General features: G+C 40.7%; 1 protein-coding gene across 1 annotated transcript in view; it reads right to left on the bottom strand.

Moving 5' to 3' along the window:
* Positions 1 to 4,511: 4,511 nt before the first annotated feature.
* The window catches only part of LOC134662678 (kinesin-related protein 4-like), a 39,851-nt gene continuing 30,229 nt past the window's right edge, over positions 4,512 to 14,133 (bottom strand). Inside the window, exons 25-28 of the mRNA XM_063518950.1 lie at positions 11,228 to 11,342; positions 9,989 to 10,068; positions 9,133 to 9,228; positions 4,512 to 4,771 (exon numbers count right to left, since the gene is read on the bottom strand). Coding sequence (XP_063375020.1) covers positions 4,631 to 4,771; positions 9,133 to 9,228; positions 9,989 to 10,068; positions 11,228 to 11,342 — 432 coding nt within the window. The 3' untranslated portion in view covers positions 4,512 to 4,630. The remainder of the gene's footprint in view (positions 4,772 to 9,132; positions 9,229 to 9,988; positions 10,069 to 11,227; positions 11,343 to 14,133) is intronic.

The raw sequence follows: 14,133 nt of genomic DNA, 5'->3' as shown, positions 1-14,133 counted from the left end.
TGCCTCCACCTATGCAAATCTTTGACAGTTGCCAACCCCATTCCATTCGTAATGTGTCCATGCAATTTTGCAGCTCACTGACCTATATATGTCTATAAATGATTTCTAAATTAGAATTGACCTCAAGCTAGCTACATTCAGTGATATCTGAAGGCCGCTTAAGTGTTTGTTCTAGTTTTAATACTTATTTATAGCTGGTCAAGCAAATCTTGTCAGTAAAAAAGGCGCGAAATTCAAATTTTCTATGGGACGATATCCCTTCGCGCCTACATTTTTCAAATTTGCCGCCTTTTTCTACTGACAAGATCTGCTTGACCAAGTATACATACACCACACCATAGTAAACTATAAAAACTCCTTAATATTAACCTTTTCCACGCTGTGTCAAACACAAAAGCTGTCACTCAGACGCCACATCATTGAAGTGTCAAAACTGAAGTTGAACTTTATGTATATGCATGTAGGTCGATGTTGCTGTGGTCTGTGACCGATTAATCGGTCTTTGTTGAACCTACGGTGTGGATATATCGGTCATTGGCGACCAAAAGGTTAAGGAAGATGCTTCTGTTTTACTAATGGATGTTGCATGTGTCGTGATAAAGTAAAAATAGTGTAATTTCCTTCATATCACGAAAACAAATAGGTACAATGATATTATTAATATTGAACCTGTCAACGGATATGTAGACTAGTTTCACATCGGCATCGAAAATAAACAGGGTAGTCCGTCAAGAAAGAATAGATAAAATGCGACTATAAGTGAACCACAGTGGCAACTCAGTTGTCTTATCACAACAATCAAATTCTTGTAGGTTTTTGTTGATATAATTTCTCATTTAAAAATATTTTGACATAGTTTTTAGTTTCAGAATAGTTTTAAGTTTTGAGAATATTTAGAATACGTTGCCTGTTGAAGCCCAGTGGCATTATCAATGAATGTCTACTCTTTCTTGTCGGATTGTATTAAATACAAACATAATAAGTGTTAATGTGCCCCATCAAGTATGTTATTCTGAGGCAAAGGTACCGAATGTTAATAATTGTTCTTATTAACAAAGGACAAGGTATATTTTGCCTGAAAATTTAGAAAATATTGAGCAGGCATCCATTTTCTATTTTATCTACCTTTGTTGAAAATACAAGCTTATTGTTGTATTGTTGTATTTATGAGGTTATGGTATGTAATTCATGTTAAACTAGGGCTATTAAGGCATTGTTTAATGTTTAAGTTTGTTTGTGAATAAAGTAATGTCTGTTCTCTCATTTTAATTTTATTGGCAACCTTTGTAATGTACAGGGGAGCGTTCAAGTATTACGTAATGAATTTGGGGGGAGGGGGGTGGTCTTGTAAAACGTTACGATGCGTCGCCTTGTGTCACCGCCTCAATTTCGGGCAGGCTGAAAACCAGCGCTGAAACCACGCAATAAAAGGCGGGGCTTCCAGCACATTAGCTGAGACTGTCCAATTGTCACATAGAATGTAATTAGAGCTTATTTATACATATACTGTCTAGGTTAAGTATAGCTTAAGTGTGTAAAAAAATTGTAATTTAAAATCCCTGTTGTGACAATAAATGCTTTATCTATCTATCTATCTATCTTACAGGGGTGGGAGGTGGGGGTTTGAACTACGCGTTACGTAACATTGTTTTTTAACCCTTCAGGTACTTTACGCCACATAATTGTGGCCTTTAGGTAAAAAAATTGTCACTTGGTGGTTACGTAACGTTTTACTAGGGGGTGGGGGGGGGTTGCAGGTACAGAAAAACGGCGCGTTACATGGGGGGGAGGGGGGTCAAAAATGTCCAAAAATTGCGTTACGTAATACTTGAACGCTCCCCAGGCAATAGCAATCACTGACCAACTGACACGACCCGTTTAGTTTCTTACATGATTAAAAATACTTAAAAGTGCATAATAGCAGGTTGCAAGCTGATTGGCTAAATATTGACTCACGTTTGATTAGCAACGCATTAAAGGACTTAAAATGAGGTAGTGATAAATGTGTGTGATTGTGCATATTAAAGCTCAGTAACTTCGCTGGGACAGGGACAATTGTAGGGAGCTCAGGTTTTTTAATACTTGCGAGATACTTAAAACACTCTTTTACAAGGAGAACTGAATATCGATAATTGTTAAAGAAATTAAACAAAGTTATGATATTAAAATATTTATTAACACAATGAAACATTTAAGGAATAATTCAAATGCTAGTTATTAATGTTATTTATTGTGCGTCAAATAGGATTAATCAATATCAATTACATCATAAAACATTCATTGCCATTATCAACGTAGATTAAAATGAGCGGCATTTCTTGTCGACATAATTATGAAAACATGCCGTAGCGTCAGCCATTACCCCAAATATCGGCATTCACAGTTTACTATGAAATAATGAATTATGAGGGATGCCGACTACGACAGGTACCCTAAATCGCATTTTTGCTGGATTCATATCGGAGTCGCCACCACGATTGGATGGTAATCATGGGTGAACAGGCACCTTCTGGGCAGACTCGGTCCATCGTAGGCCACGTCTTCGCCTCGGCTAGTCTGTGGCCATGAGTAAGCCCATTTTTAATAATAAAAAAAACGATATCAGAATACAAAAGTTATGATTTGTGGGATTGGCGTGTGCAGTGACGTATTCTAGATGCAAAAGGAACCATGGTTCCGGGGCAGCAGGCTGCGATGAGCTTTGGACGGCTAGCTTTAAACGCTAATCTTAAAATACGACTGGACGCGCATCTCTACTTCGTAAAAATAATGTAAAGAAAGGTAGGAGTACTGTTCACAATTAGTTCAGAGTGTGCGCGAAATAATGCGAGTATTAACCTTTTAACCGCCGTAGCCGTGGTATACATACAAGACAAAGCTTCGTGTAACTTCGTACCGGCGGCAACACGAGCACGCTCGATGAAAAATTCTAAGTGGTTAAAAGGTTAACTGTTATAAACTATTGTAGTTGCAACATACCTACAAATTCGGGGAAAAGGCGACAGAATTGTGGCGGCAACGTAGACTAATAATTAGTTAAAACCCATGGCTCATAAGAATAATTATTTTACTATACATATTCAATAAAACGTCAGTGTGTTGCTTCCAGAGCATTCTAATTTACGTTAACACAGTCTAATTCTAGGTACATCAAATTAAGTATGCTAACATATTACTAATTATTGTACCATTTAAATACAGGTCAACGGACTAAATACTACATAAAGGTCCGACCACACCGCTGCTTAAAAACGGTCCCGCACCGCCAGCGTATTTTAATCAGCGGTGTGGATGGCATCACAAAAAAAACGGTACGCTTACGATGCGTCACTTCGATTCCGTAGCGTCACCGTTTTTTAAGCAGCGGTGTGGCTGAACCTTAATACCTACGAGTACAATGGCACCGTCTCGTTCTAGACATTTCAGTCAAAGCAATCACAATAAATTATACTAGGGAGTGTTCAAGTATTACGTAACGAATTTGGGGGGAGGGGGGGGTCTTGTAAAACGTTACGATGCGTTACAGGGGCGGGAGGGGGGGTTTGAACTACGCGTAACATTGTTTTTTAACCCATCAGAACTTTTCGCCACTTTACGGTACTTTACACCACATAATTGTGGCTTTTAGGTAAAAAAATGGTCACTTGGTGGTTACGTAACGTTTTACTAGGGGGGGGGACTAAAAATTTCCGAAAATTGCGTTACGTAATACTTGAACGCTCCCCTAGCAGATCGGTCCGTGCATAGCAAAAATCCTTTTGGAATGTCAACATTCAGTCTTCAACTTAGAATTTATTTTTAAAAGATCGATGCGTGACGGGATAGCCTCCTATTGTTTAAGCGTCCAAAGTATAACATCAAATGATACATTATTATATTATTAGTATTGAAACATTGCAAATAATTTGTCATGCATATAATATCAATTACAAATGAGTTAATTTAGCCACTTCCAATTATGGACTAAAATGTGAAATATGGATTATCAAAATCATACTAGAGATATAATAGATAGAAATGTACAGACGCGGCAAAGGACCACAACTGAGTATCATACAGGTAATTAAGTTTGTGACTAAAATGTTAAATAAATACGACGAGGTCATAGTAACTCGAAATGTTGTGCGACAAAAAAAGGACACTACACTGTAATAAAATGCTGCTACTGATTTATATTTGAACGAATAGCTTCATCTTTCTTCGTTTATTTACTTGCTAGACAGACACATACACAGTAAACAACTTTGTCAGAAAAAGAATTCAACTTAATTAGCAACTATAGTTGGTTTTTTTTAGCATTAGAAAGAACTTCGCCGAAGTAAGCTTGTGGGTTCCAAATCCGGCACTTTTAGCGGTAATAATTTGAAGTAAATTATATGTATTGACCATGCTACATTAGATAATTCAATAATTATTAACAATTAAAGAGCATGATAAAAACTGCACGCTTGCTTCTGTGGAGTTCTTTCTAATGCTAAAAAAACGAACTATAGTTCGAGTCAAGAGCCTCGAACCCCGTCGTACATACTTGGGCGCCTTTGACGCAGACATTGGTAAAATAGTAACTTTTATTTTGTACCACTAACTACATATAATACTAACCACCATAATGCCGGTCGCGACTCGCAGCCTACGCCAGCTCCGCGGGGTCGTCGTTCTCGCGGTTGGACTCGCCGAGGGGCTTGCCTCTCTTCTTACAGATGGCTATCAACTTGGCGTTCATCCTTTTCAGTTTCTGGTTTTCTTTCATTACCTCAGTTAAGTGTTGGTTCTGAAAACGTAATGGAAAAATAAGACTATTTTGATTATCATTTAGCGAAATACGGCCGGAAAATGTATAAAGAGTAGCTATAGTCGGATTATTCCTATTTGCATTATTTGACACATTATGACTGACGTTTATAGAGATGTAACTAACCCAAATCGATTGTCACAGCAAGCGATTACGATTGGATGGCACCTAGACTGAGGTATCGAATTGTGACTTTTAATGAATTTTTATTTGAGATTTAAATGACTGACTGACTGACTGATCCTTCCGGCCGATTTCGGCCATGGCGACCACTACGACTCCTAGTTTGCTCGGCGCTCGTGCGCCCGAAGATGGCTGACGTAGCCGATCTTCGAGGTGAACCCCCGCGCACATTGAGGGCACGTGAGGACACCAGCCACGTAGTGGTAATGAATGGGAGCAGGCTGGCGCGTTTTTAGCTCGTCGCGTTCAGCGTCGAGGTCAACTTTACGTTGCTCCTCGAAATCGCGCACTTTGTCCTGCAGCAGCCTGCGCCACTCAGGACGCTGTGCTGCCAAACCTTCCCACTGAGAATAATAAGAAAGTATAATAAATTTAATAATGCTTTGTTGCGACCTAAAATAAAAAAATTATATTGATTTACTTAGACGACTACCGATTCATAACGGTGGTGTCCGGCCAACCCTAAATTAAAAAAAAACCGGCCAAGTGCGAGTCGGACTCGCGCACGGAGGGTTCGGCACCATCAACAAAAAATAGAGCAAAAAATCGTGTTTGTTGTATGGGAGTCCCCCTTGAATATTTATTTTATTTTATTTTCAGTATTTGTTGTTATAGCGGCAACAGAGATACATCATTTGTGAAAATTTCAACTGTCTAGCTATCGCGGTTCATGAGATACAGCCTGGTGACAGACGGACGGACCGACAGCGAAGTCTTAGTAATCCCGTTTTTTACCCTTTGGGTACGGAACCCTAAAAAAAAGACGTAGAACGTAAACGTTCGCAGTGCAATTGTCTTCCTTTGTGATTTCGATGTGCAAGACATTTTACGTTGCATTGCTGTTGTGAGTGACATGTGTCAAATAATGCAAATAGGAATAATCCGACTATAATTTGACAAGGCAAGTGATGTGACCGGTTAGTATTTCATAGAAATCTCAATAGGGGCTGTACTTTGAGTATATAGCCTAAGGAGATGTGATACACGGGCGACCCCCTCCGGCAAAGTACATGGGTCAACTGTTCAAACACGTTATATAAAACTACTTGAAGTCGCTTCACCGCCATTTTGCATCGTTCCGTGTCGCGAGACGTTTCTCTTAAAAAATGGTGACTTGTTCAGTAGTATCGTGTAAAAGGTGATCTGATAGCTCAAATTCGCAACAAGATTGCGTTTCCTATCATAAATAAGTATTTATACTAACTATTAAATGTATATTGAAGTACAATCTCCATTTAAAGAAAAAACCGTTGCGATACATAAACGACAGAAAAATGTAAACATGAATACAGTGGTACGGGGACGAATCGGTCTTAAGGGATGTGACAAAGTCAAAAAAGCGACTCAACATTTCAATGATTGAATGAATCATTCATTCATTCAATCACTGCAGTTTGTTTAATATAGCTGATCAAGCAAATAATGTCAGTAAAAAAAAGGCGCGAAATTCAAATCTATATATATAAACGCTTGGAGGATACAACTAAACGGAGTAGCCATTAACAAGCTTTCCCCTCTGTCGAAAATAGGCGGCCAACGGTCATACACAATGTATGGACTGACGTTTATCTGACATGGCTATTTTTACGTTACGCATACATTTGACGTTCCCCTCCCCCGCAAAAATCGGCAGACTGTTTTGTACAGAAAATTACAGACAAGGCGTCTCCGTTTGATTATATCCTCTAAGTATAAACGTGAAAGACCTGACTGACTGACTTAAATCAACGCCCAGCCCAAACCGCTGGGACTAGAAAGTCCAAATTTGGCAAGTAGGTTCCTTATAAGGTCTAGGGGTCCACTAAGAAAGGATTTTTCAATATTCATCCCCTAAAGGGGTGAAATGGGGGTCCAAAATTAAAAAAAAAACTCCTGCGCGTGCGAAGCCGCGGGCAAAAGCTAGTTTTCTATAAACCCGGAAAACCCGCGGGCGACAGTTCATTCCACAGTTTAGCTGTGCGTGCGGGCTAAGACACAAAGACACATAAATACAGACAACCATACATACAAACAATCATTTTATTGGCTACCTAATATCTTCAATGTACAGAATTTTCACTTTTACAATTTTATAATAAATAGTATAAGACAATTCAGTTCATTCATCAAACTGATTTGATTCATTCTTCAGATGTGACCCATCACTATTATGTTCGTATGTATGCTGCATAGTTATGTGAAAACTCTGTCTGTGTGCGTGTAATTTTTGATGTGTTGAATTTTATTGTAGTGTGCGTTTGTCGCAACAGCAAAATCTGTGACTGTTGAGTTACTTATCTTTTGGTGGTGTGCTGTAGGTGTTTACCTTGCCCCCCGCTAAAAGTGGTGAAAAAATTTGTTCGAAGAGTTTACGTTATCACATCTCCTAAGGCTATATACTCAAAGGGGCTGTACTTTCGACAGTTCGCAAAAAGAAGTCGATTCGAGTAGTCATTGTGAATCAACATCCGTATTTAACAAATTAGTGGTCCTGTAAGGCTAAGATGGCCGGTTCTTTATCATTCACCGGTTAGTATTTCATAGAAATCTCAATAGGGGCTGTACTTTCGACAGTTCGCAAAAAGAAGTCGATTCGAGTTGTCACTGTGAGTCAACGACCGTATTTAACAAATTAGTGGTCCTGTAAGGCTAAGATGGCCGGTTCTTTATCATTTGTCACCATGGCTGTCACATTCTAACAAATATGTAAGTGCGAAAGTGACGCATGGCATGACAGGAGATAAAAACCGGCCAAGTGCAAGTCGGACTCGCGCACGGAGGGTTCCGCACCATCAACAAAAAATAGAGCAAAACAAGCAAATAACGGTCACCCATCCAAGTACTGACCCCGCCCGACGTTACTTAACTTCGGTCAAAAATCACGTTTGTTGTATGGGAGCCCCACTTAAATCTTTATTTTATTCTGTTTTTAGTATTTGTTGTTATAGCGGCAACAGAAATACATCATCTGTGAAAATTTCAACTGTCTAGCTATCACGGTTCGTGAGATACAGCCCGGTGACAGACGGACGGACGGACGGACGGACAGCGGAGTCTTAGTAATAGGGTCCCGTTTTTACCCTTTGGGTTGTAGTGTTAATTTATTTCTTAGTAAAATAAATAAATAATAGTCATGGCAACCGATAAGTATCGATGTCGATATTATCGACTTTTCCAGTCCCGCGGGCTACTTGTTTACGCGATAGCCGGCGCCATGTTATAACGGTCCGCCGCAGCCGGGCATTGGAGATGACTGCAGCGCTGGACGCATGTCCCTTGTGCGAGCGTTAACGGCCGCGCCTTGTCTCGCGATGTCGTAACTCGTAATTAATAATATAATAGGGAACAAGTGCTCTTCCACTGCTGTGCCACTAAGTTCCGAATAAAATAAAGTGCATCTGTTTTTCCCCCGCTTTGGGTAAGTTTGAACACAAATACCTCTTCTAGTTTTAAGTTTTTCTCTGTTCCGCAGCTTGCTACTATATCATATAGCCTAATGCCTTACGCTACGTCAAAATGGCGGACTCTGCTCTTGAATGCTAATATGCACCATGGGTGTAAATTATATTCTTAGCCTAAGTAAATAAGTATATGATCTTAATCCGTAATTGTCATGCGTAAGATAATAAGTAGATACTTATGAATGTTCTAGCTTCCATAATATCGCACTTTGCCAATTGCAACCTTACGCTTATGTTCCTAAGCATTATTTATCTCCGTTCTGAATCTCCATGTATCGACCGCCACAGACAAACTGAACTTAAATTAATTAACCACCAGAATGTCGTATGCTGTCAAGACATGAGCATTATAAATAAGGCGGGACGCTCCATGGAACAGGTTTTACTGCGGAGCCTTAACACAGTGGAATAAAATTCCAGGGTCTACCCTACGGGCTACTTGGTCGTTCAATCTCCGCGCCGGGGCTCTTCTCGCTGCCCCGCGCTAGCCGCCGGGTCACCACTACGCCAGGAATACCAGGACAGTAACGCCCAGCTACACACCGATCCAAGTGCCGCCACCACAGTAGGCCAACGACCCACGTATTTAAGCCCGATTAAACCACAGTTCATTTTGTAGCCTAGGCCTTATTGCTCATCTCTGCCCTAGATACCTAACGCTACAAGGTACGGAACCCTAAAAATGAGAGCATGATAGGTGTTCTGGTGTAGGCCGACCTGCACGATGGCGCTGCCGGTGGCCACGAGCACGGGCGGCGCGGCGCGCAGCTGCAGCTCCAGCGCCTGCTTCTGCCGCGACACCGCTTCCAGCGTCTGCAACAACAAACAATAGGGTATTTGACAATTTTTTTATGAATGGTAGTACCAGTCGATCAGGTTTGTTTTGAGGATCAAATGTCTGTATGGGACCCATTGTCTTAAAGCAATACAAAAGTCACAAATGATGGTCAAAGTCTGGCACCCTCACTTTACCGACGAAACGCTTCATTGGCAATACATCGTGACGTCACCATGTAACGTTAGAAGTTTCGATGTATGGAAAACAAGGAAATTGCGATTTTGTCGGTGAAATTTTGTGTTTATGTATGTTTATTCGCTTTACAATATATTCTTTTTTTCCTATTTGGAAGTAAAAGATTTTTTTTTTAACTTTATTTAAAGTCTTGTATTTTTTATTATTCTCATATATTTTTTAAATTTCCAATGTATTGTGATAAATTGCTCATTTTCTATCTATTTAACTAGATTTAGATATAAAATTCAACATGTGTCAAATACGCTATTACTTCCGACCCGAATTGCGGAACCATGCGGTTTCTCACGCAGCCGGAACTATCCGAACGACATACATTATAGGTACAGAATTACCGGATGTGCTGTACAATCAAAGAGTGATAATAAAATGTAAAAAAAAATACTAAGTAGTAATAATACGGGTTTCGCAGAACCGTAATAGTACGCTAAAGTGACCCCGACTTATCTGTACTTTCTTATGCATAATTGTAAAAACCTTTATTAATGTGTACTTTCTTATGCAAAATTCTCAAAAACTTTAATGAGTGGCGAAACTTACCATTTTGAGCTGTACGATTTCATTGTTTTGCCTCGATTCGTTTTCCGATCCGATCGAGTTCTCGTTTTCCAGGTGTAGCTCTGCAATAAAAATAATATATCAAGAATCCTTACCTATTTAAAAGACACGTTGAACACAATACACATTTGAGAAACTGCAAAGCATAATAGTAAAGTCAGCGAAATGAATTTATTGTGACGTACAAGTCTGGCGAGCACAACCTGTCTCAAAAAATGCAGTAAGTTAAAAAAAACTCTACAATAAAATGACTAAGACATAAAATGATAGCTTTAAACTGACAGCATACAGCAGAATGGTTGCCAAATTAAAAAAAAACCGTTCAGACGAATCGCTGACCAAACTCCACGGTAGTGTCGGTGTATTTTCATATGACCTCGCTTTAGTTTGTTTCTTTAGCCAAGTTCCAATTAAGACGAGTATTTTGTCACTATTAATATATAAATCAAACCGCTTTAATCCTTTACCAGGCTAAGATAAGGGAATTACCCACATACGGCATTTCAAACATGTGTTCTATTTTCGATGAGTAAACCTGAAATTCGTTTGTCATTTTTGAAATGTCAGCCTGATAAAGGGTTGCAAGGCGGAATGTAACAATTAAATGGGCTAATTATATAAATCGGAGAAGTCCCCCTGTAAAGGCTTATAATGGGCACAGACAAGACATCCTCCAGACTGAGCATAGTAGCGCTACCCCCTCCGCCACAAATATAAGGTAGTTTTACTCCATTTTCGAGTCAAAATTTCTTTGTGTGACGTCCGTGTCTTTGAACGGACCAATCACGGCACGGGACTCGCTCACCTCGTCCCTCGCACCCCAGTATTTTTAGCAGCATCGGTTTCATGAAATAATTGAAATTGATAATAATTAATTTGACGACTGGTCTGGCCTAGTGGGTAGTGACCCTGCCTGTGAAGCCGCGGTCCTGGGTTCGAATCCCAGTAAGGGCATTTATTTGTGTGATGAGCACAGATATTTGTTCCTGAGTCTTGGTTGTTTTCTATGTATTTATGTATTTGTATATTATATATATCGTTGTCTGAGTACCCACAACACAAGCCTTCTTGAGCTTACTGTGGGACTTAGTCAATCTGTGTAAGAATGTCCTATAATATTTAATATTTATTTATTTATTTATTTATTTGTAATTGCTCTAAATTCCGTCTAGAGGATTCCTAGTCTATGATAATAATGTGTGAGATGAGGTCTCGACTCACCGGCGCCGGGGTCGGCCGCGTCGGGCCGGTTGTGGTCGTGCGCGCTCTGCCGCTTCTTGCGCACCGACTGCACCTTGCTGCCGGCTTCTCTCTCCATCAGGGCCGACAGCTTAGCCTGCCGGACAAATATATACAGGGTTATATTTGGACCGTTAGGGTCTCCCCATACTTATCGACGCAGATTCGGCGAAAGCCGATAGTAAACAGCATAAACAGGTAAGGTTCGGTTCGGCTCCGTTCGGCCGTCGACGGCCGACGCGTCGGCGTCTTTTTCGCTCTTATTGCGTGGACATAAAGTTTCATTTCTATTGGCATTGCCGATTCCGCGTCGATAAGTTTGGGGAGACCCTTAGCCATATTATGTGAGGTGATTTAGGTAGGTCATACTGATGAACTTTTTCTATGGGACCAACCCCGAAATCACAAAAAAAAATTTGGCCTTCCCATAGAAAACGTCGACATCCGCTCGACCAAAATGTATGAAACGGCCAAAATAGTTATTTTCGATACAAGTGCGAAAAAGAGGAAATTCGAAACGAGTGGCGATAAATTCAAACACGACCGAAGAGAGTGTTTTAAATCGACACGAGTTTGGTTTATTAGAAAACTACTAGACGGATGCTTTCTTAAGAAATATTAGAGTACAATAGAACGATTGTATGTCCACGCGCACCTGGAGAGCGTCTTTCTCCGCCTCCAGCCGTGCCAGCTGGCTGTCTCGCTCGCGCAGGTACTCGCCGCACGTCTCGCACTCCTCGTCGAGCTCCCTGCACCGCTCCTTGTACTCTTCCAGCTCACGCTTGCACGTCTGCAACTCTAGCTTGGTTGCTTCCAGCTCCCTATATATAAAAAAAGAGGCTAAAATGTTATGAATTAAAGGGAATGAAGATTTCGGGCAGATTCTCAAAAGGGCAGTTATATTAATTTTATACGCAGAAACATCTGCAAACGGTTCCACAATACGTACTATCCTTCGATACGTTTGAGAAGTGAAAGACTTACTGTAGATATGGAAATATTCGCTGTCAACGGGTGTCTAGGTAGTTAGGGCCACTTGCGCCATCCAGACTAGGGCATGCTCCCGGGAATTCCCGGTTCTCAAATTCCCGGGAATTCCCGGGAATTTTATAGTGTCGAAAGAACCGGTACTGAAGACCCGGAACCAGTACTTCCCGGTTCTCATCAGTATGCGTATTTATTCCCATTTCAATAGTAGTTGTCTTAGTACTTATTAAAATGTTAGTTAATGTTCGGAGCTAAAGTACTAACTGAGTTAGTACTTTAGCTCCGGACATTAACTAACATTTTAATAATGGTGCTATGAATAGGGGGACCCAAAAATAACCCGACAAAACACCTAGTAAAGTGGTAATTTGTAAAAATTCACCAAGTTTTCTATTTCAACTTTGTTTTTATCTGAAACCTCGTTCAGTACTTTTATACCGGTTGCATAAAGGACTAATGATATTAGCAATCTATGTAAATATGTTTGTGTTATATATCCCAATGGGGCAGTAGCTTTAAGGCTTTAAAGCTACTAAATTACACCTATTTAGATGAATAAGGTGTCTATCTATACATTTTGACCCTGGTGACTTAAGCTATAATCTTTAAACAACTTTTAAATCACAAGTAGGATATTATTTATTTATTATATTCGAATATTCTTCTTCTAGGTTTGGTTTTATATGAAAATATTCCGTTCTCGGGTTGAATTTTTAACTCCTGTATCCCGTGCCGTCATAGTGCTGAAGCTGAGTGCATCGACTACGGCCGTGTTGCTCGTACACTTTTAAGCCCAGGCGGAGGCAAAGTGTGCCGGTTAATTTCGTAAAATAGGTGGGAACGCTAAAAGTGCTTTTTTATATAAAATACGTCGTTTATTAATCCTTATAAAATTGTTCATATGAAAATAAGTAATTCATAAAGATTGTACGCTAACACAAACAATTTCTTTAAAAAAATCATAAGATGCATTGAGAACCGGGAAGAACCGGGAATCCCGGTTCCGGCCATGTTCAGAACCGGGAAATAAAATTCTTGGTACCGGGACCGGTACTGCATGCCCTAATCCAGACGTAACGGCCGGTTAGCAATCGTCACAAAACTGACGGTCAATGTCAAACCCCATGAATTTTGTCAGGAATGTGACGGTCATACGTTACTGAAACACGACTTAAGTCGTGCATTTTCTTTTTAACTTTTACTTTAAACAAGTTAAAAAGAAAATGCCTAGATATCACATGAGAAAGCCACCCTCATATTTTGATGCCTTTCATTATGTAACACATAGTCACATGAACTACTATCAGGTGTTCGTGCGTAAGGGCGCATTTAGACGGTGCGAGAACTCGCATGCGAGTTTCATTACATTGCGTCATGTGATCGGTCGGCTGAATTGATGTAACCTCAATGGTCCGCAATGTAACTAAAATCGTATACGAGTTCGCGCGCCGTCTAAATGAGCCCTAAGTGTAAGGCCTGAGTGGACGCTCGAAGCGGAGCGTTCGGCGGGGCGTGCAGCGTGGCGTCGAGCTCCCAAGTGATTTGAGCAGCGTGCACTAAGGCTGCTCCTATACGTTTGCATTTGTTTAACATGCACGCCGCACGCCCCGCCCCGCTGCACGCCCAACTCGAGCGTCCACTCAGGCCTTACACTAAGGATGTGATGATCAAGTACTGACTGTAGGTTGGCCTTGTTGGCGGCGGCGCGCTCGACGGCCTTGTGCGTCTTGGCGATGGCGGCCTTCAGCTCGCCGTTCTTGAAGCGCAGCTCGTCCAGCGAGCGCTGCAGCGCCTTGTTCCTCTCCACCTCGCGGTCGAACGACATCCGGTCCACCACCACCGAGTGCAGGTTCGCCCAATCTGTACAAACGAGTGGTTGCATTTCAAACATTACTATAGGC

The sequence above is a fragment of the Cydia amplana genome, chromosome 3, assembly GCF_948474715.1.
Source record: "Cydia amplana chromosome 3, ilCydAmpl1.1, whole genome shotgun sequence".
In the NCBI taxonomy this organism is placed as follows: domain Eukaryota; kingdom Metazoa; phylum Arthropoda; class Insecta; order Lepidoptera; family Tortricidae; genus Cydia; species Cydia amplana.
This window is presented reverse-complemented; position numbering and strand designations above follow the sequence as displayed.